Raw genomic sequence first — 16,673 nt, 5'->3', positions numbered from 1 at the left:
CGTTTTGTGGGTTTTCCTTCATGATAAACAACCAAAGCAATAAAAAAGCAACACATTCATATTAGTCATGAGGGAAATAACATGGAGTCTCTCCTCACAGTTTGTTGGGTTTTTCCTGTCAGATTCTCATTCTACAGCTTTTACAACAACAACAACAACAACAACAACAACAACAACAACAACAAAGCACAACTCCTCTGAATCAACCAAGATATCTCCAACCAGCATCACATCTACTGCGGCTGCTTCACTTTCCAGCAACTTTAAAGGTGGTAATGGATTTCAGTCAGAGTGTCCACTCCTGTTTTTCTAAACCATCTTGATTAATTACTGGTTTTAATCCTCCACAGGTCAGTTATTATGTTACATCATTATTTTATTTGGTGCAGCAGCTATCATCATAACAGCTGTGGGGATCATCAACATGAAGAAAACAAGAGGTGAGAGAAATCAAACTATAAACTTTTTACAGTCTCACCAGTAACATCAGTGATATTAGTTTATTCAGTTTCCTGACATTACTTGTAAAGATATTTGCATGAGTGGCAGGCGTAAATTATTTGGTTTATTAATGTTTAATTTATAAATTTTATGCTTAAAATCAATACATACTCTTGATCGATGACAACAGTTGCGACTTCTTAGAAGTGATCTCAGTTCAAAATTATTATAAAGTGTGAACCGTCTGTAACACACAAACCCCTGCATACGTGAGCAGATGCTTTACTGACTGTTCATCAGAAGAGCTAAAATGGTGGATGTGAAACTGTGCAGCACGTCTATAATTATGTTTGCATTGATGAGATCAAAATGGCTGCCTTGAGCTTCTTCTGCTTGTTGGTTCTCACCAAAAGAGGAACTGTGAGAAAGGTCTCAGTGAATAAAAACACAATGGTGGAACTATTTTCAACCTTTCAGAATGAGACTTGAGACACGCTCATCTTTGTTTCATATTTTCAGGAACTAAGCAAATGAAGAAAGGAAAAACTGTAAGTATAAAGAGTCATTTACTTTAATACACATCTGTAATTGTGATAATTCAAGATTTAGTTTATTTTTCCTAAAAATGGCTCAAGGGAGTGAGTGCAGAATGAAAGGTTGTAGAAAGAGGGTGAAAGGATTCACTGTCACTGCAGTTCAACTCATTACCTCCATCGGTTGAATTAGTTTCTACTTGTTCAGCTTGAGACTATTAGTCTGTGTCAGTAGCTCTGTCATAATGTGGTTTGTTGAGGTGAGGATGTGGACGCAGGCGGACCCAGGAGGTAGGTGAAAATGATGTTTATTGATAATCCAAAGCAGGGAACAACGGAGAACAGGCAATACATGACATACAACAAGGATCCGACGAGAGACAAGGACAACAGGTGGGTTTAAATACACACGGGGTAATCAAGGGGCTGAGACACACCTGGGAAACAATCAACCCGGAGGACAGGACAGAGACTCACAGGAAACGGGACTGAACACAGAAAATCTCAAAAATAAACACACAGAAACATGGATCATGACAGTACCCCCTCCTCAAGGGGCGGCTACCAGACGCCCAACAGAAAAGTCCAAAAACAAACGAAAAACAACCCAACAGGGTGGGCGGAGGCAGGAGGGCCAGAGTCCAGAAAACAAAACTAAATCCACACAGGAACTTAAACACAGGAAAACAGTCCGGGGGCCGTCCACGGCACAGGAGGCAGAGCTTGGGCCGCGGAGGGTGGCAACGCCGGCGCAGGAAGCACAGACGAGGAGGCAGGTCTGGCGGGCCAGCAGGAAGGCCGCCTGGAGTCACTGGAGGGCACTAGGAGTCGCTGGGGGTGCGTCCGCTAACTCAGAGGGTGGAGCCACAGGTAAGTCGGGGGGGTGGAGCCACAGGTAAGTCGGGGGGGTGGAGCCACAGCAAACCCGGGGGGCGGAGCCACAGGTAACTCGGGGAACTCTGGAGCGGGGGGCTGCTCACATGCAGCGGACGCAGGAACTCTGGAGCGGACGGCTGCTCACATGCATGACGTCGGTGCCCAGGGGCCGGGACCTCCGGGGGCTCAGGGCGGCGATGGCGGCGGGGTCCGACCCCTGGTGGGCACAGCACCAACCGTGTTTACAAAAAGTTGGAAGTAGATAGTTTAGAAACTGACGTGTTGATTTGATCAAACCTGCCTGAATTCAGAGAACATGTTTCTTACCACTGTGTGATAAATGGCCTTTCCTCTTACACCAGAGCAGACTTCAAAGGTCAAAGGTCTAGTTAGGCCTCTGTACTGGCATGGCTCACCTTTGAAAAAATGATGAGCCATTTTTTCTATGGTTACTAAAGATTAGATGTATGTTTTCTCCATAATACAATATTTAATAGCTTTTATTAAACATATTTATTAAGTATATGAATTTTAATCTTTTTACCTGCTCATCCTTATGACTGATTGCTGCTCTCCATCACCGCAGTATCTTTTCTCATAAAAAGGTTTTTGATAAAATAACAACTTTGCATCCTTGTCTGTTTGTGAAGATGGCGACACAGCACTTTATGAGCATTTTAACGGTGAAATAAACTAAATAAAGTGATGTTAAGCTACCAGCTGACTGTTTTTGACAGGTTTTGCAGGAGTTGATGCACACAGGTTGTTTTGGAGCAGGGAGTGTGGCGCCATATCAAATGGTACATAAAGTCAAATTTATGCTAAAATGAGAAACTTTTTTGTTTGAAGTAGTTTTGTACCAAAGAACAAAGTTTTCTTTTATTTTACTGCGACATTAAGAGCTGCACAATTAAACTAATCCACTCATGACAAAATAAAATGGATATTCCTATTAGCATTTTTGGAAATCCATTAATTTTATCTGGTAAAATGTGTTGGCTAAGAGTCGTGTTACAATGTTTTTATGTGCAAGAAACAGGCAAGGTAATGTAGATGTTAACTTTATCAAACAGCCTTATAAGACAGTAAATGCTAATTAATAATTAAGAATGTTGTCATTGTATTTAGATCTGATCAAACTAAACGAGGCCAAATGATCGAAATCCTCTAAATCCTGACAGCAGATGGAGACAAAACGTGAAAGAATTGAGTCAGTTCTGAAAAGAGTTCAGATTTCTTGCTTTGATGATGATAATGAAATAGTTTCAGCACCATGTTGTTCTGTATGCAGGATGATCCTGAGGAAACCGTCTGCTACGCCTCGATCAGCCACTCCAACCAGACCAAACCCGAAGCACAGGTCAGTGGTTTAACCTGCCTGGTGGTTGAGGGGCAGCAGAATCATTACTTTGGGGAAGTTGTCTTATTCAATGTGTTTATGCTTCTTTTAGGTTGGTGATGATGATGAAAATACTCCTGTGATCTACAGCACAGTTACACATGGCCCTTTTTCCTCTGCAGTATCCAGTGATCCAAACTGCCTCTATGCTACAGTTAACTAACAATTAAAATGAAAACGATTAAAAGGTCACATATTGTTTTTAATTGATGCTTTTCTGATGACTGCATATATCAGGTTTATATTTCTATATGTAATTCGCTCACATCGCTACCTGTGTTTCAAGTCTACTGCAGCTTCTTGTTCTCACAGGCATGACATTTATTATTTTTTTCCAATAAAGTTTCACATGTCAGACATAACTGGCTGTTTCTGCTGAGGTTTGAACTGAAGTAACTCAAACTCCTGTGATTTTATTTGAGTTTCTTATTTAATGGAAACATTACAACTGTGAAATTGTGTTTTTCAACATTAGCAGAATATTGACAGTTTTGCTACATTTGTAATGTTTGCAAGTGAAACTCAGAAACAGGACAGACAGTGGCCTACATTATAAGCTTTATCAAGTTACAGAACTCCAAAGCCCTTTACCATTCAGTTAGTCATTAACCCTTTACACACCTTACTTTAACCCTTAACAACACCCTGAATTTCAGAAAAAACTGTATGCTGGATCTTCTCATCCCACATCCGTGTCTGACCTCACAGCTCTGGAAATACAGCTTTGGAAGAATGATAAAAAAATAATAAAAAAACTTATGGAAAGCCTTTTTGTTTCTTGTGTGTTTGAAAGCAGATGAGTGAATACCATTTGCAGATTGTGTAGGAAGCAAAAACTGACCCCTGTAACCTGTTTAATTGGGAACTTAAAAGCACATCGAAGTGTTTTTGATGCTAGACGTCACAAGCAAATCACAGCTCTTCCTCTGATGTGTTCTTGTTCTAAAATATCCTCTGCAGATAAAGCTGCATCTGGGGGAAATAAGGAACCAACATGTCTCACAACAGTGAATAATCTGATGTGTGCTTTTTTACTAGCAGTCTATCAGATTTTAAAAATCACTTATGGAACAGTTGGCACTTTTCTCTACTGTTCATATTTGCTACGATTCACCCAGACATGCATGTTTTACCCTGTTGCCATCAACAAAGTGGTCTAAGACTTTCCGAGGGGAAAAAACAGGGTGAAGTCAGTGAGGAAGTGATACTAGACTTATGTTATTTCCACATTAATGCAATATTTTGAAAGCATTGTAGTCTGAATCATTTGCAGATGTGACCATGAGAAGAACAGAGAAGCAGAATGGCTGCAGTTAGATGGATACAAATGTCTTTATTCCTGATGCTGGTGCTTCATTTTACAGGTAAAGATCATAATATCATGAAGATTTCTACTTTAACTGAATGCACTTTTTATTTTACACATTATTTGTCATGTTTTCACAGCAGTGGCTGGGAGAGAGCCGTCCTTCTTCACGGTCAATGCTGGAGATGAAATAACTTTGCATTGTGGGAACGGATCAGATCATCAGCGTGACGCTGGATCCACTGAGTGGCTCTTCAGTGGCTTCAGATCACCTGAAACTGAGATCCTGGTGAGAGAGCTGAGCAGAAAAGTGACCAGAAGATCTGATAGACTGAGTGTTTCAGCAGACCGCTCTCTGGTCATAAAGACAGTCACAGTGGACGACGTCGGCTTTTACACCTGCAGGAAGAACGTCTCAGGAAAACAAGACGATGCAGACATTTTTCTGTCCGTCATTGACAGTAAGTGTTAAAATTTACCTTATTGAGTTTAAAATAACAGATTAGAACAACATTTGATGCTAATGTCTCAATTTATTTCCTCACATTTCAACCTTTGCCAGTGGTGGAGCTGAAGGTCAACAACAAGGTCGTCTTGAACTGTTCTGTGCTGCAGTATGAAGACTGCAGATATGTGGTGGAGTGGTTGTATGACGGTGCAGAGGAAATATTGTCAGACATTGAAATTTCGCCACCTTCCTGCTCAGCCACCATGACGCTTTCGACATCGGGGGATCAGCAGAAGCCATACGAGTCTCTGACCTGTAAAGTCACCAACACTTACACTAAAAAAGTGGAACATTTCCTCTTCAAACCTCCACCTCCTGTCAAGAAAACAGGTAAGACTGTAGCCTTCCTTCTCCTCTCTGTTATTCTGAACTGGAGTTGCAGCGCTGCAGTTTTCTGGTCAATCATTGCTAAAAAACCAAATCCACTGATTCCAATATGGCCAATACTGTACCGATTTGTGACTGAACAGTTTGTAAATATGGTGATAAGCTCACTAAGTGGCCACAGTGGGGTGACTACTGTTAACCATGCACATGCAGACATGACCCAGAGGGCGGGTGGGTCTGTCTGTCAGCCTCGCCTCACAGCAGAGCAAAAGGAGACAGAGACAGATTTTCAGACCTTTGCAGAGATTCATATGATTGGTTTCTCATGCAAGTATCAGATGATCACCAATCTCCCAAAATAAAGGAAATTCTGAACTCAAGTTTACTGCATTTGTTCTCAGCAGTTTTGGTTTTAGTTTTACCTCTGTCCCAGTTTTCCTGCAGCCAAGTCAAAAATAACAAAAATAACTAAATCAGCTGGAATGCAGGTTTTTTTTATTAACTGTGTGTTGCAAAAACAATAAGGAACACATTCTAACTCCAGCATGTTTTTCTATCACCGCAGATGCAATTAAGAAAAATTCACCAGAACAACAAGGTAGACATAAACATCTCTGCCTGACTGCACTCATGTGTGGATATTTACTTTAACTGTGTCTCTAATGATATCTTTGCTTTGTTTAGGCTTTCCATACTTGCTGAGAGGAATCATTGTGTCTGTGGGTTTGGCAGTTCTCATAATATCTGTGGTTACAGTTGACATGTTGACGAAAACTAAAAGTGAGAACAATCACATTTCACAGTAAAATGTTTTTTATACTTTAAATTAAAGTCCTGTCTGCTCTGTGTGTTTTTTATTCTTTCAGGAAAAAAATCAGAGACGAATGAAGACACTGTAAGTTTAATACTGGACAGTGAAATGGTAGATGAACTGGAACAGTTTATTGTATTTTAATTTTTACAGAGTAGCAGTTCACTTTGAGGCTGTTAGGTTCTGTGTTTTGAGTTTGAGTTTCTTCTTCTTCTTCTTCTTCTTCTTCTTGATTTTATTGGCGGTTGGCAACAAACAGTAGCATTACCGCCACTTACTGGTATGGAGCGTGGTTCGTAATGGTCTATCTATTTACATATGTTGAGTTTGAGTTTCTTTCTGTCTAGTCCCATTTTCCCCTGTGTTGTCTTGATTGTTCCCAGGTGTGTCTCGTTTCCCTGATTACCCTCTGAGTCTTTGTTCCTTGTCCTCATCGTTTGTACCACCAGTTCACGTCAGTCGTCTGTTTGCTGCTCCTCTTATTCCTCGGTTCTTCCTGTGTCATCGTTGTTTCTAGATTCCTGGACTCTGGCTTTATGTCAGCCTGGGCCTACAAGTGTCTTCTTCACCAACAACAATAGGGTTGTTGGTGAAAACCATGACAGTGGTTTTCGAGTAGAGATGTGTTCTGAACTTTAGCTGTGACATCATCAATGTTTTATTGTATCAGCATAATTTAACAACAGAATAACAGAAGTTAGCCATAACATTATGACCACTCACAAGCTATTAATAAAATCACTGGATATCTTGTTACGGTGATACATGAAAGTTGGTTACTGAAATAAAAGACCTAGAAAAAAAATCTATAAAAATAAAAGACAAAAACAGGAGATTAGTAACAGACTCAAACAAATTGACCCAATTATACAATTCATTCAGTTTTAATATTCTTTGTTCTTTGTTTCCACAGACACTTGACAACAGAGAAGATGAAAGTATAGAGATGTATGAAAATATTATAGTTCTTTCTGCTTCAGACAGACTCCACTAATCAGAAACCCAAACTCGGGTTTGCATGTTTTACTCCTGGTGAGGAATTTCTCCTCTGGAAACTTTCCCTGGAGGAAATGTTTCCTGAAACTGTGCTGGAACTGTAACGTTTGGACTCAGTGTTTATGAAGATAAAGGTGGAGGAAATAACTTCCAGAAAGCAGCAGAACCAGAAGGAAAATGTAACAAGAGTTTTGGAGAATCTTCACACAATATTGTTATAATTTCTTTGTGGATTTTTGCATCACCTGAAAATTCACAGCTTTTTTACACTTTGATTTTTGTATTGTTCTTCACAACTTTTGCATTTATTAAAGCCTTACAAAGAGAAGTTGAAATTTTTTCATATATCATTTATTTATCTTGTAAACTTCCTGAAGTTCACCAAAGAGGGGCATGAAACACAAAACTAACCAAGCATACTTAAAGCACAAAGTCTCTCTCTTTTTTTTTTTACCAGAATCAAATAACTAAATTAAGCTAAGAAAATGCTGTTAAATGTGTTTAAAGCTGTTGTATTTGCTTTGCAAGTGAGAGATGTTTCTTGAAATGGGTTTGCAAGCAGCAGCAACATTATTATCAACCATCACAAACAAGTTAATAAGTTTAAGGATCAACAAAGTTAACGTGATGAAGCTAAAACTGCATATTAGAAAGAGGAACAAAGAACTGAAGTGAGATTTTCCACAGCATGGCTGCGAGAGCCACATGGTCTGAAACTGATGACCTAATCTGGATTTTCATCTCTATTGATTTTACAGAGCACCATTTGAAAAATATAAAACCTTTAGTGAGCAGCAGTTGCACTGATGAAAATGTAAGAGCGAAATGGCCTGACTGGTTTCAGAAGATGTGCTAAAGGGAGACGACAATCAGTTCCACTTCTGTCAGCTGTCAACATTTTCTGCATTCATATTTTGCATGTGTAAGCAGCTTACAGCATGTAACTTATAGAATGCTGGTCCTATTTCTTAAATCCAGTCTACTGATTTTAGTTCAATTTTATTGTTTAATTGAATTACTAAGGAACAGAAACGTTAATTTAATAAACATTATCCTAATGTTCTTTTGTTGCTCTGCACTTTTTGAAGTGCATAAGTCTCATCACTGGTCATAATGAGAGAGAAAAGATGTCAAACAGAACCAACTACAAACCCAGTTTTAACCCAGAATATGTATTTTGATGTGCATTTTGTGACCTAATCTGACCAATCAGATAAAAGGTAGTGAACATCATCCTGGTGAGTCGTCATGGAAACCTTAATGACATCAATCAATGTGTTAACCACAAATGTTGCTGATATATCTCCTCTACTGCTGCTGTCACATTCTCAGAATAACACTTCCCCTTCAGTTTTCAGGAAAAAAATTACCTGAAAGTTCAAATAAGGAAGAAACAGACCTCAGAGGAGAAACGTCTTGGTTGCGTTCGGTAATATTACTTTTTCAGCGAACATCAGGAGAATAATTCTGGCAGGTGAGTTTATTCCTCACTCTTACAATTACTTCTAAATACAGAAAGAATATTTACACCGTCTCTTTCCTCGGTTCTGTTGCTGATCAAGGTTACGCTTCTGGGTTTAGAGTCAGAGCAAAAATACTGACAAAAAATGCCTTTGACATAAGTTATTTTTATTTGTTCTTCTAGTGACAACATAATTCATAGATCAACCTCTGCAACTATTTGACCTAACTAAAAGAGACGAAAAATACAAGAGAGGAAATTAGGCCACTAAAAAGGGAGTGAATGTTTGAGAGGAAACCACATTAGAGACGAAAACATTAGTGAAAATAACTGACAGAAGGAGGAAAAAGAGCAAAATGGCTGCCTTCGGACGCATTAACATTTCTCTTCTTCTGACGCTGATACTTCTGTCTAAAGGTTAGTAACTAAAACAACCATATTTTACTTTATCTGTATACATTTAAATGAGTCATTACATGTTACTTTTTGAACATTTAATTTCCCATTTTAACAGCACAATCTGAGAGCCAGGCAACCTACCATACAGTCAGGGTGGGGAGTGAAGTCACCATGCCGTGTGGAAACAGGACAGACACTGAAGATAAATCTAATCAAACTCTCTGGATCTTCAGGAATCGGAGGGACAGGAAAGAAACAACACTGGTTGAACTGCCAAATTCTCACATGGAGATAAAAACCATGTCAGACAGACTGAGTGTTACAGCAAACGGTTCTCTGCATCTATACAACGTCACAGAGAATGATGGCGGTCAGTATGACTGTGAATGGACCACATCAGGACAAAAACAACGCTTTGTAGCACATCTGTCTATAATCGATAGTGAGTATTTACATCATGTAAATTAAAAACTGAAATTGAGATATTACAGTACTCCAGTAGTTAAGTTAATACTGAATCTTCTGTCATCTCCTCTCCTCTCTGTTCTCCCCAGTGACTGAGATGGAGAATCCAGAAAACGTCACTTTGTTCTGCTCTGTGTTGGAATATGATGCCTGTCTACATGAGGTGAAGTGGCTTTATGAGGGGAAAGGGGAAAAACCCTCATATATGGTGATATACCCACATTCCTGCTCGGCCACTGTGACATTTCCAGCATCCCACCTTCATCAGAAATTAGAGATTTATCCGTTTCTAACATGTAATGTCACAAACTCAGTCACTGAAGCAGTTGAGCTGTTCCCTGTCAGTCCTCAGGTTTCAGGTAAGAAACTAAGTTTCCACTGCTGTAAGTTAACAGGAAGCAGCTTTTTACTGTTGTTTTCTTTGAACTAGAGGCAACTCAGTCAACACCAACAACACCACATCACTGGACATCTGCAGGGAGCAACAATGAAGTGATACATAAAGGTAGAGTTTTATTCTTTCAATCCTGGGAACCTAATTATGTTCTAATTCAGAATAAAGAGGAAATGTTATTTTCCTGCTTTCAGATCCTTCCAGTTTGTTGAGATGGATCGTTGTGTCTGTGGGTTTAGCAGCTCTCATCATATCGGTCGTTATTCTCAACCTGTGGTCGAAAACTAAAGGTGAGAACGTTCAAAAACGAAGCTTAATCCATTAAACCTACTGGGATACAAAGACTTTTTCTTTTGAAGCTCAAATAAAATCTGTTTTTGTTTTTAGGAAATAAAACACAACATTAGAAAACCTGGTAAGTATAATAGCCAAATATCTAAATTAGTATGTTGCAGTTTAATTTAGTAAGAAGTAGATGTTTTAAAGTTTGTTTGTAGATAAGAGCTCATCTTTTCTCTCAAGCTGAGTTGTAATTTCAGCTGATTCAGATGAGAACACTAAACAAACAACCACAACATGATGATGATTGACTGGTGAACCAAAAGTCTGGATTCTGTTGTTGACGTCTGATTTTCACTGGGATTCAGTCATTTTTTTATTAGAGACAATGTCTGGGTGCAGGAAAAATTTAAAGATCTAGATATGTCAACAGACCAAAAGACATTGATTTCTGCCTCACAACAGAACCTGGTCCAACTAAGAACCTGGTTCTGATTCCTGGGTTCTGATTTCAACCCGTCTGACGTTGTTGAAATCAGACGGGTCAAAAGGTGCAATACAGAAGGAAAAAGCAAGGAAGGATAGTTTGATTCTTTGAACAATGTTCTACTGGGAACCTTGTGTTGGTTGGATCCACACCAGACCCGTTTAGTTCAATTTAATCAAACTCTAGTTTGTTTGACCAAAATGTTTATTTTAGATCTTGGGAGATTATGGCTGTCCATTTATTTGGTTCCCTCTGACCACCAGGTGGCGATCTACCCGTTAATAAGGTTATTGTAGTTAAACATCAGGGTCTGAATGTGTTTCTCTCCCATCATTGGCCATAATGGTGAGAGAGAAAAGATGTCAAACAGAACCAACTACAGACCCAGTTTTAACCCAGAATATGTATTTTTGTTCCTGCAGGAGTGTTACCATGACGACGAAGATGAAGGTGTGGAGATTTATGAAAACTGAAGAGATTTCTGCTGCTGTCAGGCAGAACTGATCAACAACTTCAGCATCAGCTTCAAGCAGGAATGAGAGAACGGCTCATGATGAATATCTCATGACATTTAACACCAGCAGACGATGATATAGCTAAATAAATAATCTTAAAAAGTTTTAGCTTTAAACTTCAAACCAGAATACTTTTGTTGAGTCTGAACATCAATCCCACAACATTCCTTACTGCGCCCAGTGATTAATAGTTGTTGAATTTAAATATTTTAACAAGCAATGAATGTAAAAACAACAGAGAACATAAAACATTTTGAACATGTTTTTAAACTGAAAAGCTGTTCAACTCATTGTAATCTAACAATAAAGTCCAAACTCCTCAATCTGACCACAAATCAAGTCTTTGCTATAAATGACTAGAATTTGTAGTCTAAAAATCAGAGAAAGTTTAAAACATATTCTTTTTAATTGTGTCAATTAGAAAGTGGTTTTACTGGTTGGTTTTTGGAAAGCAGAAATCTCTTCGGTAGGAAATCAGTGCAGACATGTTATCCAAAATATCAATATCCCATTGGCATTTTTATGTTTTTTTATTTTTTTTTTTGTTCCAACTTAATATCAGTTTGATTTATTTATACTTTTATGTGCCATTACAACCAAACTTTAGCGCTTTCATTGTTTGTGTTAATCCATTGTCATTACACCAAAGCTCCACTAGGGGGAGGCGCATTTATTTCCCACTGATTCAAAGCGCATTGAATCAAACAAACAGTTTCCTGCTGTAATAATCAGGATTAAAATAGCAATCACATTATTTACAGCTTCAGTTCGTTCATATTGTTTTTACATTTGTATTTGTACTTCGTCATATGAATTTATGTTTGTTGTATAAATATTTTTTGGAATAAAATTTAATTTCTTACTTCAGATTTTCTGTTAATTGTTTAACTAAATTATTAAAGAACAGAAAAATTGTTTATGCATTTTTTTGTGACCTAAACTGACCACTCAGATATAAGGAAGTCAACATCACCCTAATGTGTAGTCATGGAAACTTTAATGACATCCATCAATGTGTTAACCACAAACGCTGCTGATCATTGGTGGACAAATATATCTCCTCTGCTGCTGCTGTCACATTCTCAGAATATCACTTCCCCTTCAGTTCTCAGGAAAAATACTTGAGTTAAAATAAGGAAGCAACAGACATGAGAGGAGAAACATTTCAGTTCGTTTCAGTAAGATTACTTTTTCAGAACGTGCGAACATCAGGAGAATAATTCAGGTGAGTTTACTCTTCACTCTTCATCACTTCTAAATACAACAAAAAGTATTTTCATCGTCTCTTTCCTCAGTTCCTTTGCTGATCAAAGTTATGCTTCCTGGATTTAATGTTTAAGTAAAAATTAATGATTAAAATACCTCAGACATAAACGTTGTTTTTCTATTTTTCTCTTAGTGTCATCACAAATTACTGAGTTTATAAACATCAATATCTGCAGCTAATTTAACAAGAATAAACGATTAAACACACAGGACACAGTCACTGACAGGAAATGATGCCACTGAAAAATGCAAATGAGTTTATTTTAAAAGGAAACGACATCAGAGACTGAATCATTTGTGAAAATAACAGCAGCAGTAAAGCACCATGGCTGCTTTCAGATGGATTAAAAGGATTTTAATTGTGATGCTGATGCTTCAATTCATAGGTAAGGATCAAAATGACAAATTTTCACTGAAACAACTAAGTTTTATAGTTTTAGCTGGTAGTCATTACTTGTTAGTGTTTTCACATTTTGTTGAATTTTATTTTGCATTTTAGCAGCACAAACTGAGACACAGCGAACCTTCCTCACTGTCAGAGGTGGAAATGAAGTCACTTTGCCTTGTGGAAACAGGAGAGACACACATGATGAATCTGATGAAACTAGTTGGCTCTTCAATGATAGACAGACATCTGAAACAAAAGAACTGGTCAAACTTGGAAATTATCACAGAGAAATGAAAACTATATCAGACAGACTGAGTGTTACAGCAAACGGTTCTCTGCTTCTACGTGATGTCAGAGTGGATGATGTTGGCCAGTACAGATGCCAATGGATCAGATCACACCAACTATATCACTTTGTTGTGTTTCTATCTGTAATTAGAAGTGAGTATTTACATCATGTAAAAACTAAATTTGTAATTTTACATTTATATTACAGTAATAATGTAGTGATTAAGTTAATACAATATCTTTTCTGTAATTTCTCTATTGTCACCAGTTACTGAGCTGAAGAACCCAGATAAAGTCGCCTTGTTCTGCTCTGTGGTCCAATATGATGACTGTGTCCATGAGGTGAAGTGGCTTTATGAGAGGAAAGAGGAAAAACCATCAGATATGGAAATATCCCCACATTCCTGCTCTGCCACTGTGATATTTCCAACATCTCACCTTCATCAGAAATTAGACATTTATCAGTCACTAACATGTAAAGTCACAAACTCAGTCACTAAATCAGTTCAGCTGTTCCCCTTCAGTCCTCAGGTTTCAGGTAAGAAAACCTTTGTATTCATGAAATATTTAAAATCATCTCTAACAATCTGTTCTGTTACAAATTCAACATATTGACTGATACTACAAATATGAATTTTTAAAAGCTGTAATTTAGTGACTTGATGCAATCTGCTGGGTTCTTACTTTTTTTTACTTGAATTGTTGACCAGACTGCAATATTTGAAAACTAGGATCAGTTAGAATGTATGTGAGATTTCACTTTTTAAATCTCTTTTAACTGAGTTTCTGTTTTTCTGTTACTTTCACTCAACTTGTTTTCTGTTTGCTGTTCAATATCTTATTTATTTTATTTATTATTTTTTTCTTACACTGTGTTTTGTGTAAACTATGAACTACTTTGGTCAACTGCTGTTTTAAATATATAATACAAATAAATTTCACATTGACATTGAATTTAAATTATTTGTAAAGCACCTTGATACCATATTTGCTGTGAAGTGGTGTATAAATAAACTGAACTGAAGTGAATACAGCATCACTAAGCTAAGTTTATCCTCATGTTAAAGCTTTTTATGTTTTTTATTTCTGAAGAAGAAAATCAAACAAAAACAACTAAAGGAGTAGATAAAACAACCAACTCAGCAGATTTTCCATCAGCAAGTAAGTTTACATCATTTAAACCAATGCAATGACCTTCTGTCTCATCAGTAACTTTCATATTGTACCTTGAGACTGATTAGCTGTGTGTTCACTTTCTGAGTAACAACATTGTTTTTATTATAATTAATGATCTTCTTAGGTTTTCCATGGAGGTATATTATTGTTCCACTCTGCTTAGCAATGGTTTTAATGGCTGTCCTGGTGATCATCAGGTGGAACAGAAATAATTCAGAATAAAGAGGAAATGTTATTTTCCTGCTTTCAGATCCTTCCAGTTTGTTGAGATGGATCGTTGTGTCTGTGGGTTTAGCAGCTCTCATCATATCGGTCGTTATTCTCAACCTGTGGTCGAAAACTAAAGGTGAGAACGTTCAAAAACGAAGCTTAATCCATTAAACCTACTGGGATATAAAGAATTTTTGATTTGAAGCTCAAATAAAATTTGTTTTTGTTTTTAGGAAATAAAAAACAAAATGAGCAAAACCTGGTAAGTACAATAACTTCATATTTAAATTAGTATATTGCTGTTTAATTTAGTAAAAAATGGATGTTTTAAAGACAAGAACATTGTTTCTCTTAATTTGGGTTGAAATTTCAAGAGAAGATTTAGAAAAGAACATAAAATAATCAACCATAACACGACGATAATTGACAGATGAAGCACAAAACTTGATTATGATGTGTCTGATTCTTATACAGCCATTATTTTGTTAGAGACAATGTCTGGATGCAGGAAGAACGGACAGTTGTAAAGATCTAGATTTGTTAACATAATCAAACTCTGGTCCACCTCCATAACTACGCTTTGGTTCAGTGGAAATAAAATCTGGTGCGTTCAAATGCACATGTGAATGCTAAGCTGACTATAGTGCAGGGCATTCTGGGTAAATACAACCAAAATAAATTTGTGTTTCTAGCTCTAGCAGGAGAAATGGCTCATGGTGTTTTGCCAGAGACAAAATTCTGATGCTACTCCATTTTTGTTTACGTTTCATGAAGAAGGAAGTTGCTGGATCAAGGTAGAGTTTTAATTAAGAGGTTTTCACATCGTTTCCTTCAGTGGTTCTTGGCGCAGCATCCCCATAAGTGAGGAGGGGAGCAGGTTGTTCAAACAGTTTGATTCATTTGACACAGAGTCACGTGAAATTGAACCACAGTACCTGAAAATCTAACAAATGCTGCAACTTTGGTCCCAAAACCAACTGAGTCTACTGGACTATCAGGTGTGAGAACAATCTTAATCCACTGAAGTGGATGATTCTGCTGATGGCTGAGAATGTGTGAGATGTGTGAAATGAGCAATTCTGATTCACAGACCTATGATAATACCCAATTCTCTGTGTTCTGTATAGAACAGTGGTCTCAAACTCAAGTCTTTGAGGGCCTGCGTCCTGCAGCCTTTAGATGTCTCCTCTTCAGCACACCTGGCTCTAATATGAACTCATTGGCAGGAAGCTCTGTAGAGCTTGACTGCATGATAGTGATTCAGTTTCACAAATTAATTCAAGTGTGCAGGACGAGGGACACATCTAAAAGTTACTGAATTCTGGCTCTCCAGGTTTGCAGTTTGAGAGACGGTATAGAAACTGCTGCTGGTGGCTGTGAATGAATACCAACAGACTGGAAAGTCTGGGGTTGTCCATGTATTTAGTCGGAGGGTCTGGTAGTTGGTCATGATGATGAGAGAGAATAAGTGAGCAATATCAGTGTGTCAAATAGAACCAATTACATGCCCAGTTTTAATCCAGATTATGTATTTTTTTTCTGCAGGAGTGTAACCATGAAGAAGACGAGGAAGGTGTTGAGGTTTATGAAAACTGATCAACAACTTCAGCATCAGCTTCCAGCAGGAATTAGAGCACTGCTCATGATGAATATCTCATTATATTTAACACCAGCAGATGATAATATAAAAACTGACTATCTTAAAAAGTTACATCTCTTCATGTCAGTTTTAGCCTGAAATTTTATTTCTGAAAACTTTTTTTTTGCTTCTGACCCCCACAACATTCCTTACTGCATCACTTATTTAATATTTGGGGAGTTTAAATCTTAACAATGAAGGAAAGTATAAACAAGGGTCAACATGAAACTTTTTAAATATGTATTTTAAACTGAAAAGTTGTTCAACTCATTGTAATGTAATAATGCTGTCGCTGTCCAAACTCCTTAATCTGACCACGAATCAAGTCTTTGCTCTAAACGACTCTCTTTGACCACCAGAGGGAGCACCAGCTGTTAATGACATTATTGTGGCCAAAAAAACAGAGAAAGTTCATATTCCGACTGTTTGTATCAATTAAAAATGGTTTCATGGTTGTTTATTGGAAAAAATATCCAACTGAAAACAATGCAGTCAAGTTGTTACAAAT

General features: G+C 37.6%; 3 protein-coding genes and 1 long non-coding RNA gene across 5 annotated transcripts; all 4 read left to right on the top strand.

The window, feature by feature from the left end:
- Positions 1 to 138: 138 nt before the first annotated feature.
- Positions 139 to 3,217, top strand: LOC106905219 (uncharacterized). The gene is made up of 4 exons (XR_015761816.1): positions 139 to 269; positions 351 to 440; positions 961 to 989; positions 3,142 to 3,217. It is a non-coding gene; the product is annotated as an uncharacterized LOC106905219 (long non-coding RNA).
- Positions 3,218 to 4,525: 1,308 nt separating this feature from the next.
- Positions 4,526 to 7,525, top strand: LOC106912410 (uncharacterized). The gene is made up of 7 exons (XM_014979238.2): positions 4,526 to 4,613; positions 4,696 to 5,016; positions 5,118 to 5,393; positions 5,956 to 5,988; positions 6,075 to 6,170; positions 6,257 to 6,285; positions 7,115 to 7,525. The coding sequence occupies exons 1-7, from the start codon at positions 4,553 to 4,555 to the stop codon at positions 7,193 to 7,195; spliced, it is 897 nt and encodes a 298-aa protein (XP_014834724.2). The 5' UTR covers positions 4,526 to 4,552; the 3' UTR covers positions 7,196 to 7,525.
- Positions 7,526 to 8,848: 1,323 nt separating this feature from the next.
- Positions 8,849 to 11,156, top strand: LOC148153101 (uncharacterized). Its single transcript, XM_088002278.1, has 4 exons — positions 8,849 to 9,076; positions 9,912 to 10,028; positions 10,112 to 10,215; positions 11,106 to 11,156. Exons 1-4 carry the CDS (start codon positions 9,016 to 9,018, stop codon positions 11,154 to 11,156), a joined length of 333 nt encoding a protein of 110 aa, XP_087858404.1. The 5' UTR covers positions 8,849 to 9,015.
- A 1,096-nt stretch (positions 11,157 to 12,252) lies between these two features.
- Positions 12,253 to 16,635, top strand: LOC106913514 (uncharacterized). Of its 2 annotated transcripts, XM_088002101.1 has the most exons (8): positions 12,253 to 12,423; positions 12,675 to 12,850; positions 12,964 to 13,293; positions 13,409 to 13,678; positions 14,233 to 14,301; positions 14,567 to 14,662; positions 14,760 to 14,788; positions 16,072 to 16,635. In XM_088002101.1, exons 2-8 carry the CDS (start codon positions 12,790 to 12,792, stop codon positions 16,120 to 16,122), a joined length of 906 nt encoding a protein of 301 aa, XP_087858227.1. In that variant the 5' UTR covers positions 12,253 to 12,423; positions 12,675 to 12,789; the 3' UTR covers positions 16,123 to 16,635. The 2 variants fall into 2 exon arrangements, with proteins under 2 accessions (XP_087858227.1, XP_087858228.1); XM_088002102.1 differs by lacking the exon at positions 12,253 to 12,423 and having other exon boundaries at positions 12,434 to 12,850.
- Positions 16,636 to 16,673: the final 38 nt, after the last annotated feature.

This window comes from Poecilia mexicana, unplaced genomic scaffold (assembly GCF_051168715.1).
Source record: "Poecilia mexicana isolate PSO_F unplaced genomic scaffold, ASM5116871v1 scaffold_21, whole genome shotgun sequence".
NCBI classification, from domain to species: Eukaryota; Metazoa; Chordata; class Actinopteri; order Cyprinodontiformes; family Poeciliidae; genus Poecilia; species Poecilia mexicana.
The sequence above is the reverse complement of the archived record's forward strand: the minus strand, read 5'-3'. Positions and strand labels throughout refer to the sequence as shown.

What these genes read in the sequence shown, in the direction of transcription:
- LOC106912410 (XM_014979238.2), top strand. Translation starts at nt 4,553, where the DNA reads ATGGCTGCAGTTAGATGGATACAAATGTCTTTATTCCTGATGCTGGTG. An exon ending in GCTGGTGCTTCATTTTACAG is followed by an intron (nt 4,614 to 4,695) that starts GTAAAGATCATA and finishes ATGTTTTCACAG; the next exon opens with CAGTGGCTGGGAGAGAGCCG. An exon ending in CAGAGACGAATGAAGACACT is followed by an intron (nt 6,286 to 7,114) that starts GTAAGTTTAATA and finishes TTGTTTCCACAG; the next exon opens with ACACTTGACAACAGAGAAGA.
- LOC148153101 (XM_088002278.1), top strand. Translation starts at nt 9,016, where the DNA reads ATGGCTGCCTTCGGACGCATTAACATTTCTCTTCTTCTGACGCTGATA. An exon ending in CAATGAAGTGATACATAAAG is followed by an intron (nt 10,029 to 10,111) that starts GTAGAGTTTTAT and finishes TCCTGCTTTCAG; the next exon opens with ATCCTTCCAGTTTGTTGAGA. An exon ending in CGAAAACTAAAGGTGAGAAC is followed by an intron (nt 10,216 to 11,105) that starts GTTCAAAAACGA and finishes TTGTTCCTGCAG; the next exon opens with GAGTGTTACCATGACGACGA.
- LOC106913514 (XM_088002101.1), top strand. Translation starts at nt 12,790, where the DNA reads ATGGCTGCTTTCAGATGGATTAAAAGGATTTTAATTGTGATGCTGATG. An exon ending in CTTCAGTCCTCAGGTTTCAG is followed by an intron (nt 13,679 to 14,232) that starts GTAAGAAAACCT and finishes TTATTTCTGAAG; the next exon opens with AAGAAAATCAAACAAAAACA. An exon ending in AGCAGATTTTCCATCAGCAA is followed by an intron (nt 14,302 to 14,566) that starts GTAAGTTTACAT and finishes TCCTGCTTTCAG; the next exon opens with ATCCTTCCAGTTTGTTGAGA.